At 42.0% G+C, this 18,867-nt stretch overlaps 1 protein-coding gene across 1 annotated transcript in view; it reads right to left on the bottom strand.

Moving 5' to 3' along the window:
- Positions 1–18,867, bottom strand: part of dcc (DCC netrin 1 receptor) — a 316,481-nt gene that overhangs the window by 216,044 nt on the left and 81,570 nt on the right. Inside the window, exons 2-5 of the mRNA XM_034546888.1 lie at positions 17,992–18,357; positions 7,756–8,043; positions 1,526–1,676; positions 749–885 (exon numbers count right to left, since the gene is read on the bottom strand). Of these exons, the coding sequence (XP_034402779.1) occupies positions 749–885; positions 1,526–1,676; positions 7,756–8,043; positions 17,992–18,357 (942 nt within the window). The remainder of the gene's footprint in view (positions 1–748; positions 886–1,525; positions 1,677–7,755; positions 8,044–17,991; positions 18,358–18,867) is intronic.

The following is an 18,867-nucleotide window of genomic DNA, read 5'->3' as shown; positions in this document are numbered from 1 at the left end:
AGTACACAGGAAGCGTAAACCAATTAAAACCTTGCAATGTCATCAGAGCCTCTTTGCATTGAATTTGATCTGATTTCTGACGCCATACGACAGCACCACCATCCCTTAGTGGAGGGCTGCTTTCAGAACACACCTGAACACACAAGCACCATCATTGTGAATCCACCAGCAGCTGGGGAGCAGTCAGACAATAAATACAAACATATGATATTTATGAAAACCTCCTGAAGCAGACAGACAGCTCCGATTTTATATTTCATGAACGCATTTTTATTCTGGATGGGATTCTGTCTGAGAGTCTCTGCAGAAAGGAGGGGGGCCTCTTTCTGCGGGAGGGGGATATAGAGACTTTTCTTTTTTTATTAATTTGACTATTTTGGGGATGTCAGGTCGTTAACAGTTTCCCGTCAGTTTTTTTTGTTCTTCCCCACCCGGGGAGCTTTGAGGAGTGGCACGCTCTAACCTTTTTCCACTCAATACAGAGCACTGAAGGTGCTTGTTTACTTCTATCCGTGTGAGGGCCAATGTGTGTTTTGGAGAGTAGGGACATTTAGTCCTTTCCTTTTGTCAGGGTTAAAGGTTGATGTTAGCATTAGCTTTAGGTGGGGATTACAAATATATAACGTCTTCCATGCAATCAAAACATCCGTCAGCTGGGGACCTTTGTTGCATCTTTTCATCACCTCTCTACTGTCACTATCAAAATAAAAGCATAAATGCACCAAAGGAAGCATGTGCGTGGGCTCACCTAGGACACTCAGCTCTGTGTGTGCGGTGATGTTGTGATTCTTGTTGCCGGCTGTGCAGCTGTAACTGCCAGAGTCGTCGTCGGTGACGCTCCTGATGATCAGGTTACTGCCCACCAGCAGAGAGTACTTCTTATTCCTGCAGAGGAAGGAAGAGGAAGATAGATTCTTTAAGCACATTCTTTCTTTTTGTTCACGTTAGCGTTCATACTTAAAGGAAGTCTGGCTGATTCTACAAATGTTCTCATTGTCAACCAATCCAGTGAAAAGACCACAACCATCACTGTTGGTCTGTCCCTCAGCACGTTCAGACAGAACTCACCTCCATCTGCACTGCTTGCACTATCTATAATGTCTTTGTATTTTCATCTTGTTATTTGTATATTACATGTACATATACAGATTCCATGTTTGTGCACATGGCCAATAAAGCTGATTCTGATTGGTTTCTGCTGAAAAGTCGTGGAAAAACCACCTCAAACTTCTACAGCTTGTCTAATGCGATGCTTTAAAATGTGCATACAAATATTTGAATAGAAACATGCTCATTGATGGTAATTGACACGCGGTACTTGTTAGTCGGATACATTCATTGTTGGTTTTGGTCTTTTCATGGCATTTACCAACAATGTAATATACAATCACTATTGTGAATCATTAACATGGCCCAATGTTAATGATTGGGCCATGTTGGGATAGGTGGTACTGCAGGTTATCAGGTGGGTTAAACTTGTATTGTCTTAGGCCAACGTGCAATATGGACAGACAAGTGGACGGACCAGCTCTGGATCAGTTCCTCTCCTCTCCTCCACTGGATGCTGGGAGTCGGGTATCCGGAAGCCGAACATTCCAGCACGGCGTCGGTTCCCAGCAGAGCCGTTCCACTGGATGGACGCTGGAGGAACTGGAGGTTCCTGCTCACCCCGGGCTCTGAGAGAGAGACAGAGAGGAGGAAGTGAGAAACGCGTATTCTGAGGTACACTACACGGCCAAACGTACCCACAACTACATGGATTTGCTGCCATCACAGTATCAGTGAGGTCCAACATGTTGGGTGAAAAGGGCCTGGCTCGAAGGCAACGGTTGTTCCATATGTGTGAGATGGGATTGAGCTCAGGGCTCTGTGCAGGCCGGCCAAGTTCTTTCACACCAAAGAAGGAAAACCATGGAGGGGTCAACTGTTACAAGGTTTTCTAAATATATCCAATCCACAATAACTGTGAGGGACGCACATGTGTCCTGTGTTTTTTTCTCTGCAACATTCTAGTCACACACATCTTTCTTTAGATAACTTGTAAACTTGTAAAATGAGTTCCAACTTGTTTAATTAGCATGAAGGTTACTGAAAACGGTCCGTCTACTCAACAGACACAAAGCTTCGGTGTGTGTTTCATGTGTTAAAGTCCGCCTGGTGGGGAAGGCGAATGTTGTCGCTGGTTCTGAGGACAGAGGTTGCACGGCTAATAAGTACACAAGAAAACAGGTTACTGGGACAATTCTGGACAGGATGTGATACTAAATGCAAGGACTACTACCTCAAACACAACCATTTTACTACGGCATCTCTATGGAGCTGGTCAACCATTAATTAAACGTGACTAAGAATCTACAGTTGACCGCTCTGGAAAGCAATAAGGCTGCTTGTAAAAAAAAAAAAAGAAACAAACAGTAAGATGGATAAAAGGTGAAGAATTGGATCTTAAGCTGACACGGTGAACTAAATGTATTAACAAGAGTTTTTCGGAACATTTAGGCACGAACTGTTAGGGTGCTGGTGGCCATCCACCCAATAGGTGTTGCAGTATGTCAGTCTGGACCAAAGCAGTGGGCTCACGGACCAACATATCCATCCCTGGAGCCCAACAGAGGTGCCATGACATAAATACTTTGTTGGTCCACATTAGGTTTCTTGGTCGTGAAGATCACAATAACCACTCGCATAAGGTTAGGGAATGATGACGCTCATGGTTAACAGACCCTGAGCTGCCTGTCGGGGGCAAACAGAACATGAACAGTGGTCTCCCATGTTAAAGTCCAACATTTTGTCCAGCCCGAACTCCTCCCTCCGTGGATTTACTCGCTCTGTAACCGTGTCAGTCTACTTCTTCCTTTGCTCCAACAGTTACATCCAAAGGTCAGGAATGTGGCCTCCTCTGATGGAGAAACACGTAAATGTTTGAATTATCCAGACCACCTCTGAATTGGGTTTTCATGTTTTCATAATGAGATTTTATATCAGATCTCATCTGGAAAAAACTGACACACACACACACACACACGCACACACACACACACACGCACACACATACACACACACACGCGCACACACATACACACACACACACACACGCACACACATATACACACACACACACACACACGCACACACATACACACACACACACACGCACACACATACACACACACACACGCACACACATATACACACACACACACACACACACACGCACACACATACACACACACACACACACGCACACACACGCACACACTCCTGCGGTGGGTCAGGTCGTGTTCGCCCTCAGGTTGGCTCGAGGGCTGGTGGGTTTTGTGAAGAAGGACGAGACGATTTCCTTCAGGGGACAGGAAGTTACATCAACACGCCCCACGGCACTGACATACACACACACACACACACACACACGCACACACACACCTTCAACTTGAAATATTCTGGTAAATGAAAATAATACTAATTAAATAAAGAAAAAAAATAGTTATTTCACAATATCTCCTGCTCACAATATCACTATATGATATTTCTCTAGCTATGATTCATTGGTATTATGTTGTTAGTACCACTATGATTAATATTTTCATATTTTCACTATAGTTTGAATACGTATCATCAAATATTTTTGTAATCAATTATATATTTTACATGGTATATCATTTGTATCATATACATTTTAAAGGTTCAACTTTCTCTCTTTATCAATGACTGCTTCAATTTTAAAGTTATTTTGTTTCATTTAAATGTCAATTTTACATTACATTCAACAACTACTTCATTCCAACCATCAAAATTCAAAGAATTTTACGAAACAATTTCCTTATTAAGGGACTTTCTTTCCTGCAGCATGGACATATCTGTGTGATTCAAACATAATACATGAAGTGTAAAGCTGTACGACCTCTGGATTTAGGAACAAAAGAACGACAGAAACAGAAAACAAGATGGTAAGCAGAAAAGTGAGCAGTGAACACGAGGAGACAAACGAAGGAGAAGAGTCCACACAGCAGATTTCTTTCTGCTTTTCTTTGGTTGGTCACAGAGAAGAGTAAAGAGCGAGGGATCACAGAGATAATCACGGACCGGCAGTGTGACTCCTTTAATGTTTTCACGGACACGCCACCAAAGAAGGCCGTCAGCAAATCGGAAGACACAGCGACGGCGCTCGCATCACAATGAGGACGGAGAGCCCGAACACACACTGTTACCAACACACACACACACACAGCAATGTGTTTTTGTGATCCCTATTTTCAGCATTGTGTCCCTCTGAAGTGTTGAAATAAAGGCGAACTGTCTCTTTAAGATGACTGCGAACCCAATTCATCATGCGTGCTAACCTTTTGTTCACGTCACTGTACGGTCTCTCTCGACACGCCAACAGGAAGGTCCTGTTACTCTTCCTTTTTCTTATTTTTCCTATTTTGTTTGCGTCTCATCTCATAGTGAATGCGTAAGAGTTGCTCTTATAAAAACTAAAAATGTATCTATTGTTGACAAGAAAGCTATTGGTAATCTTGAGGAACTAGCAAGGCTATATTAGATGTTTCAGACTATCCAACCAAAGAACCCAGTCCAGTGTTACCAACTCTTTTCCGATGCTCTAAAAGCTCTAAAAGATGCTAAATCTAGCGAGAAAGTTACCCGGTCAGCAACACTGACGGGCCTTCCTCAAAAGCCACTCCCCCAAAATGATCATGATGAAGCTAAACAACTACCATGGCTATTGTTAGACTCACAGCTGCCCGCCCATGGTGTCATCTGGTGTTATTTACACAAGTGCTATGAACAGGAAGGTACTGATGCGACATATCTTTAGAAAGCTAAGATTCTCGTGATTCGATTGATGCAAACCATTTCAGACAGACTGTCAGACAACAACAAACAAACACAGTATGCTCGTTGGAGATGAACTGCTTCTCGCCTGGAAAGCAGACGAGAGCAGCGGCATCATCGGGGGGCGTTGACCAAAAGCTGCAGTCAAGTCAGACAGTTTTCAGCTGCCGTCAATTAATACACAGGAAGTCACAGAAACAGTGAGGCTCCGATCTGTAGGCTACTTGTAGTTTACGGACCACGTTCGGATTTATTCAGATTATAAATATTTATTTATGTAGAAATGTGTCTGTAGCTGCATCCTTTGTGAAATACATTGCTACTTGTTTTTAATATATGTTATATAAATAAGCTTTATTATTATCAACCACACAAGATGTGTTCTTTAGATTAAACCTGAGACTATTGCAACTACACAGAAAATATGGGTTTTCAAATCTTAGAGCCAATCAGCTCTCTGATGTGGCCAGAGCATGGCATTTCCCATCATGCACTGGGCCATGCAGTCAGTGGATCCACAAAAATATATTCCAAATTGTCAAATTAAAACGAGTCCTCAGCAGTCTGAGTTAGGTTTATGTTGAAGTGTATAACTCCATCTGTGTTTCCTTGCTGAGCTGAAGTAGAAGGGTAGTGACACAAAGAGTGAATTCTGTGGTGTTTTGAGACGGACTTGAGGTGAACCTCCCTAACAATTAAAGGTGTTGTTTTTACACTTTGTACTGATTAAAGGAAAAATATATACCATGTTCGTTTTAGAATTTTAGAGGTGCTGGAGGAGGATTTTGTCACCTTTGGATGCCGCCCGGTAAACAGCCGTTTACCCCGATGTAGTCTTTACGCTAAGCTAAGCTTACTAGCTGCTAGTTATGAGACATTTGACTTCAGAAGAAACCGATAATTTCATCACAGTTGTGCATCTTTTTCTACAGATAATTCATCCATTAGGGTTTCATGACCATCCCAAATCTTGATGAGGTCCACATGTAAGGGAACGGACCAATCACAAGTCTTCAGTGAACTTTGTCTCTGAACAGCACGTGTGGTTGCTTTCTTCTTCACTTGCTAAACTACACAAGCTTTACGCCCCATCTTTGCTTTCCATCACTGCTTCATCCAGACTGACTCACAACTATACAGCCGCAGAGCAGGAAGTAGAACAGGGATGTATTAACTGGAGATGGCACACAAGAACCATATGTTGCCATCTGATAATCTCTCCCCTCTCACCCCTGAGCCCCCCCGATGGGTCCATCTGATACAAACTTTAGACAGTCACAGTTAATAAAAGCTTTTTTGGAGAAAGAATCATTAAAACTGAATCCATCTGATGCATTAAAACGAGCTTAAGCTGGAACCACAGGGAACTGTGGCTTATACATTTGAGACAGGTTTAAACAATCCTCTGAAGCAAAACTGCAATGTTTGGTGAAATCCTCAAACAGATTTGTTTAGAACATGTTTAGCCAAGCTTAGTACAAAGACTGGAGGCAGCAGGACACAGCATTAATTGTTATGATTTTTGGTTGTTAAGATTTTTGTATACATAATAAATATTAAATTAATTCAAAATGAACCCGTACATTGATTATTAAAACATTTATTTGTGTTTTAACTTCTTAAATATATATTGTGTTTACTCAATTATAGATGCATCTAATTATTCCCTATTCTAATGTGTTATTTATTGTTACACTTTTTATATGGTTTTATTTTTGGATTTGATTAATAATATTTGTCTTTTTTATGTTATATGTCTTGTACTTTCTTTTCGTCTACTTTGACGTTGCAAAATAACTGAATTGAATTTGAATTGAATTTTGCATCTTGATATAACAGCCAAGAGAGTTTTAAGGTAATCAATAGTCAATCAATCAAAGTTTATGAGTTTTCCTCCTAAACTTTGAGGATTAACTGTTGAATCATGCAGCTGTGTGAGGGTGGACGTGGTGCAGCGGCTTTGAAAAAGGGACTTGGTTGCATTAAAAATGCAAAGTACATGTGATTATCCTGCTGAAGGTCGGCGCTCCGGCTCCAGAGACCCCCCTCCCGCTGGGACGGAGCACAGGAACACTTCATGAGCTGGAGTCAAAGTGGTGTTTAACCAGGATGGAGGATGGAGAGAGCTAAACGTAGCTGTGATACCAGCCATGAAGTGGACAGTGTATGAAACATCAGCAGCTGACGGACTCCCTGAAGACTGATGAGAAGATGTTTCCTCTCAGAAGTAAACTCTATAATCACATTTCATTTTAAAATGAGACATTTAGCACACAAATGAAAGGGAGAACTCACTAGTAAGTAGAATTGCTAGCGCAGTAAGTCATACTCACAAGACTGGGAATCAAAATCATCTTTTGGAGGTTTTGGAACAAATCATATTTAAATATATACCCTAGCCAAGTTGCAGTTTACATCCTGTTTATCTGTCCAACATGTTGTCACTTCATTCTACCCTGGAAGACATTTGTGTGAAATTGTCATAATTATCCTTTTAATTCTTGAGTTATGGCCAAAAGTATGTTTTGTGAGGTCACAGTGACCTTTGACCTTCCAACCAGTTCATACTTGAGTCCAAGTGGACGTTTGTGTCGTCGAAGGTGCGTATTGCTTTTTGGAGCATATAAAAAATTTTTATGGGGAGTGGCTTTTGGAAGTTTTTCCAACAAGTTTTTGGGATTGTAATGTTTTTAATCTAGCGTATTCTTACCAGTTACTCGGTCCCATACCTACCCAAGTTTAAAAGAATGCAAAGTAAAATAACTCAATACAGAAAAATTTAGCCTCATATCATTAGATAAAAGCAGGATGGAGTAGAAGTAGAACGTGGTACAAGAATCAAAAACAAGAACCTCAAATATGTACTAAAGTAAAGTCAAATGATTTCTCAGGTGTTTGCGGTACTGTTGGACCAGTTACCTGGGAGGACTCGGAGCTCGGCGTCCGTGCCCGTCCTGGTGCTGCCAGGGTTGTCGGCTAGACAACGGTACGTGGCTGAGTCTGGTGGTTGAACGCGGCTGACCTGCAGGGAGCCGGACGGCAGCACCGCCAAGCGAGAGTCGGAGTCAAAGGTCAGGGGTAGGTCCTCCCGGTTCTTCTGCCAGCGGATGATGGGTGTCGGGTCCCCCGAGACCTCACAGCGCAGCAGGGCGGTATCGCCGAGGTACGAGGAAACGGACTCAGTGGGCACGACCACCTTCAGTGGGCCTAGAAAGAGTCATGAGGGGGGTTATTAACAGATAAGTGGAGGGTTGATAGAATTCGCTCAGTGTAAACATACACATTATGTTGACTCTTTCTTTGACTCCTTACACAGACTAATTTCTTCACTTAATTTATGCAGATGCCATGCAGAACTGAACTGAACTGTACTAAATGTTACTGTACTAAGCTGAACTGAACTGTAGCGGACTGTTGTGAACTGAGTTGAATGGTTCTGTAGTGGACAGAACTGTACTAAAGTGACCTGGACTGGAGTAATGTTGTGGACTGAACTGAAGCTACTACAACTACTGCTTCACAGGCTACTTGTTCATCAACAAAAACTACTACTGTCATTGCTATTGTTACTGTTGCGAGTACTATGTTAGTACTGTTGTTAGTACTGCTCTTAGTACTGCTGTACTGTTGTTCATACTCTTGGTATTACTGCTGTCAGTACTGATAGAGCGTCTGAGTCACATAGGACACGCAGCAGCAGCAGAGGAGGAGAAGACAAGGTGAGTTGACTGTGAAGCTTTTCCAGGTCAACAAGAAGAAGAGAATCATAGAGACCAGTAAGGGGGGTGAGGATGTGAGAGAGAGACACAACGGGAGGACAGATGAAAGTCAGACAGAAGGCAGAGGGCTGGGGACCGGGGGGACAGGAAGTGTCCAGCCCACTGTGTTTAGGACACACGCCTTTTCCTGTCTGAGTAGATTCACTTTAACAAACAGCAGCCTGTAGCCACGTAAACACACACTGACACCAGCCGCACTCATGCACAGCCCGGTCATTCTCTCCTCTGGAGCTCAGGCCTGCTTATGCTTTCACTTCAACGGGGCTCCCGGGGCCTCCGGGCAGATTAACTACACTCTGCAGGAATGTCAGGAATTCAATGAAGAGAAGCTTATTTTCTTTTCCGTGTTGATGTTGTCCCAACGTTTGTACAGTGGAGTCTAAACGGGTTCAAATAATTAAATGGGAATATTGTCAATGCCAGAGTACATTCTGTTATTCGTGCCTCCTGAACCGTGAAAGCATTGAGACCAGAAGTCCAAACGTCCACGGATAACATTGTTTGTCTGGGACGGGTTCCTTTTCTGGGAGGGCTCTGCTCGATCAAAGGGGACGTAATCAATACTTGGCTAATTGTATTCATGAAAAAAACAGAGTTTATCAGTCCCCCTGGTACTCCTGTGCAGTGAAGACAACAACACCCTGAAGGGTAACTAGGTGGCAAGGACTTCTTCCAGCGTGTGGATTATGATTTGACTATTGTATTAATCCCCAGAGGGGGCAACCAGTTTGGTCACCCGCATGTGCAGTTACAAATGAATAAAAGAGTCAGACAAGTCACAGCAGACCATACGAGAGTAGTAACACTAAATGTTACTGAACTGAACTAATACAACGTGAACTGAACTGATCTAAAGTAGCTGCACTGACCTGGACTGTAATGTTGTGTACTGAAATAAACTGAAGCTACAAGCAACTACTTGTACGTCTACAAAAACTACTGCTGTCATTGCTCATGTTAGTACTGCTGTTGGTACTGCTATTAGTACTGTTGTTAGCATTGATGTTAGTACTGCTATTAGTACTGTTGTTAGCATTGATGTTAGTACTGCTATTAGTACTGTTGTTAGCATTGATGTTAGTACTGCTATTAGTACTGTTGTTAGCAGTGATGTTAGTACTGCTATTAGTACTGTTGTTAGCATTGATGTTAGTACTGCTATTAGTACTGTTGTTAGCATTGATGTTAGTAGGCTACTGCTATTAGTACTGTTGTTACCATTGATGTTAGTAGGCATACTGCTGTTGGTACGGTTGTTAGCATTGATGTTAGTATGGCTGTTGGTACTGTTGTTAGCATTGATGTTAGTAGGCTACTGCTGTTGGTACTGTTGTTAGCATTGATGTTAGTACTGCTATTAGTACTGTTGTTAGTATTGATGTTAGTACTGCTGTTGGTACTGTTGTTAGCATTGATGTTAGTACTGCTGTTGGTACTGTTGTTAGCATTGATGTTAGTACTGCTGTTGGTACTGTTGTTAGCATTGATGTTAGTACTGCTGTTGGTACTGTTGTTAGCATTGATGTTAGTACTGCTGTTGGTACTGTTGTTAGCATTGATGTTAGTACTGCTATTAGTACTGTTGTTAGCATTGATGTTAGTACTGCTATTAGTACTGTTGTTAGTATTGATGTTAGTACTGCTGTTGGTACTGTTGTTAGCATTGATGTTAGTACTGCTGTTGGTACTGTTGTTAGCATTGATGTTAGTACTGCTATTAGTACTGTTGTTAGTATTGATGTTAGTACTGCTGATGGTACTGTTGTTGGTACTGCTGGAAATACTGGTATTAGTACTGTAGCGGACCCCAGCCAGACAATGGTTTCCAGAAGCCTTTACTCATGTTCAACCTTATGACAAACATAAATATATCCTTTTCTTCTTCACAAACAATCTCCAGAAATCCCTGTAAGAACTATGGAACAAATAAATGTAAACATTAATTAGATGACATTCAGCTATACATGTGGACATTAATCACAACATGTTCTCCTTCTTAAAAGGCACTTATAAAGGCTGAAATATAGCATTAGCAGACCCTTTCTCATTTCAGCTAACATTAGCATATTATTACAATACATGTAACCACACTTTTACAGGTTCATTAAGATAAAGTCATTAAACAAGGTCAAAGCACAATAAAACACAAAGTATCTTGTTCCCTTTCCAGGAGTGTAGCTGTTCATAAAGTGACTCTACTTCAGAGAAATACCTTATGAACACCTTTTCCTTCAGTACACTGTCAATTAACATACTTTTAATCCGAAGTCAAATACGAGATTTAGCCGAAACATAGAAAGGCACTTATTATTCAGCTCTTGCTGCTGCTCTGCTGTTGAATGAGGAGGGGGTAAACAATATAGTTAATTATAATTTAAAAACAATAATATCAATGTCCGTTCCTACCGAAAACAGGAAGTCCGTAGTGAAGCAGTAAAGCCCGCGTCTTGCTTGATTTGATCGGCTGCTTCGGTCAAGTGTGACATTGACGAGCGGTGCGACAACTTGAGAATAGTTCTAATTTTATGAGCGTCTACAAAACGCATTAAATCCGATTTCACGGAAAATTGGATGTGAAATATTTTGAGTGTGGTTTGGTTTTTTATAAAGAACACTTTACAATACCACAACTCAGTCAATGCCTTTAACAAACTGCACTTCCTGTCACAGGCCCCATAACACAATAGTGCACACAGCTGGGTTCTTTCTGCATCATAACGGTGGAGAATAAATGTCCATTTGGAACACAAATGATGTAAATATAAAAAAGCCTCATTGCTCAACTTGTATGTGCCTACACCCAAGGATTCTGCTCATAGAAATACTCAAGTTTAGTAAATATAATAAAATATCAATCAATCAAATAATTATTTTAAAAAGTGTATTTTTTATTTCTCTCTTACTTGAAATGTGTTAATTTAGCACTAGAGTTCTTAATTAAATTAGAAGATCCTCTATACTTTTGTCAAGTATTTTATTCTCAGGAGTATACACAAAAAAGGCTTTACCATGGGGCTATTATATCTAGACTATTTCTTAATTGAATTACCTGAAAACATGCTATATTGTGATCACTGTTTTTTTGGCCATATCGCCCATCCCTTCAAATGAGCCTGCAGGGACTAATAAACAATGCAATAAAATCGATCTATAAAAAAATAAAACTCCAAAAAGTAGTTTTTCAATTTCTGTTTGTTAACAGATCCCACAAACGAGATACAGCATGTTAATGTGTGTGCTTTAGAAGTACCGGTAGGCGTATTTCTTTACTTTACACAGAGCTAGGCTAGCCACCTGCGTCTCCTTGTTATGCTAAGCTACGCTAACTGCCATACTTAACAGAAATGAGAGTGACATTGATATTCTCATATCACTGAGTTTTTCAACTCAAGTTCAAGAAAAGGAGGATTTCATACATTTCATTTTGGAGAAAGAACACTGCAGTCTGCTTTATGGAAGAAAAAGCTTTAGAACTATTCTACAATTCCCAAGAATCCTAAACATCTGTGAGCGGACGAATCCTCATGAGGACTTTTCATCCAGGGAAGAGACAGAAAAATAAATGCAGTTTGTGAGTTTCTGATTTCGTTTTCTGGTTTGAATCAGTTCACGTTTCTTCTGTTTTACCTCGACACACGAACCGCAAACGCAAACTCTGACATTCACACTAACTTCCTGTTCTGTAACGTTAGAAAAAGCTTCAGCTCGCTGGATGCAGGTTTGTGCGTGCTGAGGAATTGAGCCGCTGTGACATCACGCAGATCGGAGGCGACGGCAAGGCTGATGTGAATTTAGTTTGTGTGTCTTATATAAGTTCTGCTGCTGTCTGTTCCTCTGTGGATCTCGCTGCTGCCTGCAGCTGCACACACACGCTCAATAAACACACACGCTTATTTTTTGTCACTTGTGGGGACTTTGATTCCTAGAGGCCTCACCCTCAAATATAACCGCCACAGGTCTGGTTAAAAAAAAAAAAACAGCTACAATTGTTTCAAGGTCAACATCAACCCTTAAAACAATCTTTACCCTATTTTAACTGCTTTTACATTGTGGGCTCTTACTGTTTGTTCACTGAAGTGTGGGTTCTCGTAATGTCTGTATAAAGGTGTTTGTCCCCAAGATGTAAATCCACAATTCTACTGAATGTTACAACACAAAACAACTTTCTGACAGTATTCTTTTTTAGTTTTTCATTAGTAGAAGTTGTTGCTGGTAACTGGTGCTTCTTTTTGGTTGCACCGAGTCTTGAGGTGGTTCCAAGTGAGCTCAGCCTGAAGTACTAGAATGTGGAGTTAAAACCCTGCAGACTGTTCTCCAGGTGGTGCCAATGGTGTGAAAACATATGCCCCGTTTGCGTATTTATGCAAGTTTAAATATTTTTTTCTCGCGACACAGCAACGCGCAAGATTTGCGAGGCACTCTGTCGTGAATAAACACAAATTAACCTGCGATACTTCTGTGGAAAAGCTTGTGCAGAGCTTCACGAATTCCCAAAACAAAGCGATAGTGACCTGGAAGAAGGTGGAGTTATCTCGACTGATTGCTGAGGTCTTTGCACGATCTGAAGCCTGAAGATTACATTTTTTATGTAGTTTACAGGGTACATACTAGCATATTTGTAGTTTTTTTTAACTTTCTGAATCAGCATGGCATCATGTTTATTTTTCATTGATCTTGAACATGTTCATTGAATATATTACAATAGCGTGACCGTTCTCATGAATCCAAAGTGGAATGATCTTCAGTCAGAGTGGAAATGCTTATCACACAGAAGAAAAAAAGAAGAAAAAGAAAAAAAAGAAGAAAGCAGCATGAAGGGAAAATCCGGGAGGAGGAAATGAATCAAACCATCAGGATGGAAGGAGGAGAGGATGGATGAAGAGAGAAATTCAGCTTCAAGAAGAAGAATGAAGAAGAAACGTTGACCCTGAGCTCAACATGCTCAACTTTAACTTTGCGTTTTCGGATTGAAACCTGCAACCTCCGAACCGGAACACAAAACAAGAAAACTTTTTTATTTTTTTCTATACCAAAGACTGTCGTCTCCCTGCTGTTTTCATCCTCATTAGATAAATGGACCGAAATAACTAACGGATAATTACATGCAAATCACAGTAAACAGGCGAGGGCGCGTGTTGGGACTTGGGGACGCATCTACTCTGAATCGTCGCCTGGAGAACAAATATTATCTGCTTCTGTGGGTCGAACCTGCTCCCCCTCAACCACCTTGAATTGGGTTCCGTCCAAATCCTCTGAGAGTCTACGGCTGATTGGACGGACGGCCTGTCTCTCCCTCCATTTGAATGGTAGTACTCACCATTCAGTCATACCTCATACCTCATCCTTCTTACCTGGACTAGTGCTAACCATTCAGTCATACCTCGTCCTTCATACCTGGACTAGTGCTAACCATTCAGTCATATCTCATCCTTCATACCTGGACTAGTGCTAACCATTCAGTCATACCTCGTCCTTCATACCTGGACTAGTGCTAACCATTCAGTCATACCTCGTCCTTCTTACCTGGACTAGTGCTAACCATTCAGTCATACCTCGTCCTTCATACCTGGACTAGTGCTAACCATTCAGTCATACCTCGTCCTTCATACCTGGACTAGTGCTAACCATTCAGTCATACCTCGTCCTTCTTACCTGGACTAGTGCTAACCATTCAGTCATACCTCGTCCTTCATACCTGGACTAGTGCTAACCATTCAGTCATACCTCATCCTTCATACCTGGACTAGTGCTAACCATTCAGTCATATCTCATCCTCCATACCTGGACTAGTGCTAACCATTCAGTCATACCTCGTCCTTCATACCTGGACTAGTGCTAACCATTCAGTCATACCTCGTCCTTCTTACCTGGACTAGTGCTAACCATTCAGTCATACCTCGTCCTTCATACCTGGACTAGTGCTAACCATTCAGTCATACCTCATCCTTCATACCTGGACTAGTACTAACCATTCATTCATACCTCGTCATACAGTAACCTGGACTAGTACTAACCATTCATTCATACCTCGTCATACAGTAACCTGGACTAGTACCAACCATTAATTTAAACATGGTCACAATTTATCATGGCCGTTCTGTGAGTCTCTTATTGTCTTGTGGCCAGTAAAAACATATAAATGACCTCCTGTGGTTACGATGTCAGGAGAGAACATGTTCCTCAGATTGTAGCCGTGAGCTAACCGCAACTATCACCAACACTATCAGCAATGTTTTCTCTCCATCTCTCAAAAGCTTCACAGATATTGCCAGACCTTCTTTCAGACTCCCTTATTTGTGTCTCAATTTCCTCGTGGTAAACGTATATCCTTCAAACTTTCATTGACAAAACATTTCAATCAACTGTTGTCTTTTGTATTATTGTCATTCTATCAATGGACGAAGGAGATGTGTCCATGTTGAATAGAAGATGAATAAAATTATGTTTACATTGGAATTATCCGTACATTCTGCCAATCTATCTAATCTGCTGTATTCTCTCTCTCTCTTTCTCTCTCTCTCTCTCTTCCTATTCTTTATCCTCCCAATCTTGTCTTCATATTGCTTTGAACTCAGTGTTCAGTTTGAATATTATTCCAATTTCTTTCTTTTCTCCCTCTCACTTTGTCTCTTATCTGCAGTTTCTTTCTATTCCTCTTTGTTCTCTCTCTCTGCTCATTCTTCAATCGTCTCTCGCTCACTCCGCTCTGCTTCTCTCTCTTTATTCTTCCTGTTTCTTATTCCTTTTCTCTCTCTCTCTCTCTCTCTCTCTCTCTCTCTCTCTCTCTCTCTCTCTCTCTCTCTCACTCTCTATCAATCTGAGTGTTCAGTGTGTCTAATTAATTCCCAGTTTACAGTCGTATCTGAACACTCTCTCACACACACACACATTCACACACACATACAGACACACCACACTGCACACACACGCACGCCTACACACACACATACACATACACACACACACACACAGTCAGGCTGCTAATTGAATTTTTAAGCTTCTGCTGTTCATTGGCATTTTGCCTTGTAATGTGTACGTGTGTGTGTGTGTGTGTGTGTGAGAAATTAAATGCAGGCAGAACTGATTCATATTTTAATCTAATACAGGCATCTGAGTGAATTATTTGTGTGCGTGCGTGTGTATAAATTTAAAGCACACATGAGGGGAAAGGGCTCTCTGACGGCGAGTCAAACTATTCTAAATATGGCGTCAACCTAAACTTGTGTTGATATTATTGTGAGAGCGTTTCTTTGTGCAGGTTTACCTAAACTGACCCTTCTAGTTCTTGCAGTGGAGAAGGGTTGGATTATGGTGGGAGGGGTAAAATCCCCACCTCTCTCTCTCTCTCACACACACACACACACACTCCCTCTCTTGTCTCTGTGTGAACTGTAGCTGCTGGTCTCTGGTCTCTGGTCTCTGGTCTCTGGTCTCTGGTATCTGGTCTCTGGTCTCTTTAATTGCTCTAACTCACTGGGAACATGAGAGTCACTCCAGAGACCCAAAACCCTCACACACAAAGAGCTGAGTGAGCAAAAGAGACGGACAGCCGATACACGCACTGTGGCAAAGAGAGAGAGAGAGAGAGAGTGTGTGTGTGTGTGTTATCCAGAACCTCGTTATCAGAGTCTCAGAAGTAATCAGCATGTTGGTTAGGCTATAATTCTTCTTTCCATCAACCAAACAAACAGAATTGAGTGATTCTGAATGACAAACTCTCTGGCCTGTCTGAATAGAGCTAATGTTAGTCTGGATGAACGATCACAATGTTTTACACCTCAAACATCTTAACGAGCTGTGGCTCAGTGGGGAGCAGTCCTTCAATCAGAGGATCGGCCGTTCGATCCCCGGCTCCGCTAGCCTATGTCGATGTGTGCTTGGGCAAGACACTTACAGTGTATGATTGTGTGTGTGAATGTTAGTTACTGCTGATGGACAGGTGGAACCTTAGTCCCTCCCATCAGTGTGTGAATGGGTGAATGATGACATGTAGTGTGAAAGAGCTTTGAGTGGTCGGAAGACTAGAAAAGAGCTCTGAGTATCGTGTGTGTCGATGTACTAGAGAGGACTATTTTGACAATGCACGTCCTATATGCCTACAAACACCTAACATTACCTGGTGCCAGTTTCTCCTCTGTGAGAAGTTTAAGCTTTCCTTCCTGTTTGATCTCATTGCAAATATTGACCCTCTGAACCGTCGGGCTGAATACCCAGTTTAAAGAATCACATCCATCTTCGTCTGAGAGAGCAGTTCCCTCATTTACCAAATGAACCAAAATCATTGGTATGGACCCTCTTTTGGGACTTCCCGGTGCTGGATGTATTTACTGTACACAGTAAACCACTGGCTCTTGGTCGGCTTGGACTGGGACCGGGAGAGAGACATAAGGGGTTTGGACATACGAGGTCTCCAGCAGCCTTTTTATAGAGCTGATAAGGAATCTTTCTGTTGAGTGATTACTAAATCAGTAAAAAAATAATCACAGCAAAAACTAAGTTGTAATTGATATTCTGTAATGTTCATTATAAGTCTGTTGATATGTGACAATGTTCGATGCGTCTCACGTTTATCTTTCACTCTGGATACATTTTCCTCTCGCAAATTAATTATCAATTTAAAAATTCCTAAAAGTCTGAGCTGTCATATTGTCCTCCAGTGTAGACCATGCACACTGTTGGTGATGTACTTATGCCTCTGTGCCTCTCTCTGTATTAATATCTTCCATAAACTGTATTGATCTTAAGCCACACTCCACTTACTAAATTACATTATAGGTGAATTACATTACTTCTATTAAATAAATATCGTCAGTCAAATTTATGGAAGAAGCTGAGCAATATCAAATGTGTGTGTGTGTGTGTGTGTGTTGCCATTGTAACTGCCAAGGACAGGTCAAGGTGTCATGGAAACATTAGTCTGAAGAGGGAGTCTCCTTTCCTTCTCTCCTCCCCTTCATACAGAAGTGGACGTTACAAACTAGTTCGAGGTCTACGGTTTTCAAGCTTTGAGTTCAGTATTTTGTCCGTCAACATCTTTATTTGACCATAACCATAAACTCATGCTTACAATGAGGTATGAAGCGAGACGTAGGCTAGTTTTCTCATAGACATCCATACAATCAAACTTATTATGGCCATTAGAATTACGCTGGTTTAAGAGACTTTACAGAGCCGGGGGTTTCCACCCATCCCACATCATATTCATGCATTATAAAGCCAATTGTGGGAGCAAACTGTTTAGGCCCAGAGAAGAAGAAGAGGTCCTAAACACGAGCCCTGTGGGACACCATAGGTGAGGTGGAATGTATTTAATATTATAGTTAATAGTAGCACAGTTAATAAAACTTAATTTGTGCGTTATGGTGCTGCAACTTACCGGCAACAGTGACCCTGGCGGTCCGGCTAACGATGCTACCCAGTCCGTCCAGCGTGGCGAGGCACTGGTATTCGCCCTCGTCGGGTCGGTGGTGCCGCGAGTGCACGACGTTCTGCACCAGCAGCGAGCCGTTATCCAGCTGCTGCCGCCGCTCGTCCACCACCGTGCTCAGCAGCACGCCGTCCTTACGCCATGTGATGGCGGGAGGTCCCGCCGCTGCATCGGACTGCGCCTGGCAGTCCAGTTGCAGCACGCCGCCTCGCACCGTCACCGTGTCCTGAGGCTCTCGGCTGAAAGTGAAGTCCACGAAGCCTCCGACACTAGGCGAAGAGGAGGAGGGGGAGGAAGATGAGTAGGCGTCTGAGGCTGGAAGAGGAGAGGAGATGAAGAGGGGTTAGATGGATGCACACAAAATATCACAACATCACCCATAGGACGGTTATTTATTGATGCAAATACTCTCCATTATATGACCTGACAACGCAGCTGGAAGCAAACACCGGTATATAACAGGGATGTGTTGTACTCACAATATGATACAATAAATCAAAACACAATCAATACATCAGGAAGTCTGGAGGTAAAGAAACATCTCATCTCACGCGGGATCAAAACTGATCAATGCATCTGATTCAGGTCCCACACAACAAGGCTGCTTCTTCATGAGCTGCTCACTATGAGACACATGAACATGAACCTTTCATAACTCTCACACTCAAACCCTTTTCCAGGGGCTCACATCCCATCTGACTCCAGGTGTGGCATCATATCCATCACCCATAATGCCTTTCTCTGCACAGCATTAGTGTCAAAACCATTTCACAGCAGCACGGAAGGCCTTCAAGGTGTGTATGTTTGTATGCTCATGCTTTTATC

The sequence above is a fragment of the Cyclopterus lumpus genome, chromosome 12, assembly GCF_009769545.1.
Source record: "Cyclopterus lumpus isolate fCycLum1 chromosome 12, fCycLum1.pri, whole genome shotgun sequence".
Taxonomy (NCBI): Eukaryota; Metazoa; Chordata; class Actinopteri; order Perciformes; family Cyclopteridae; genus Cyclopterus; species Cyclopterus lumpus.
This window is presented reverse-complemented; position numbering and strand designations above follow the sequence as displayed.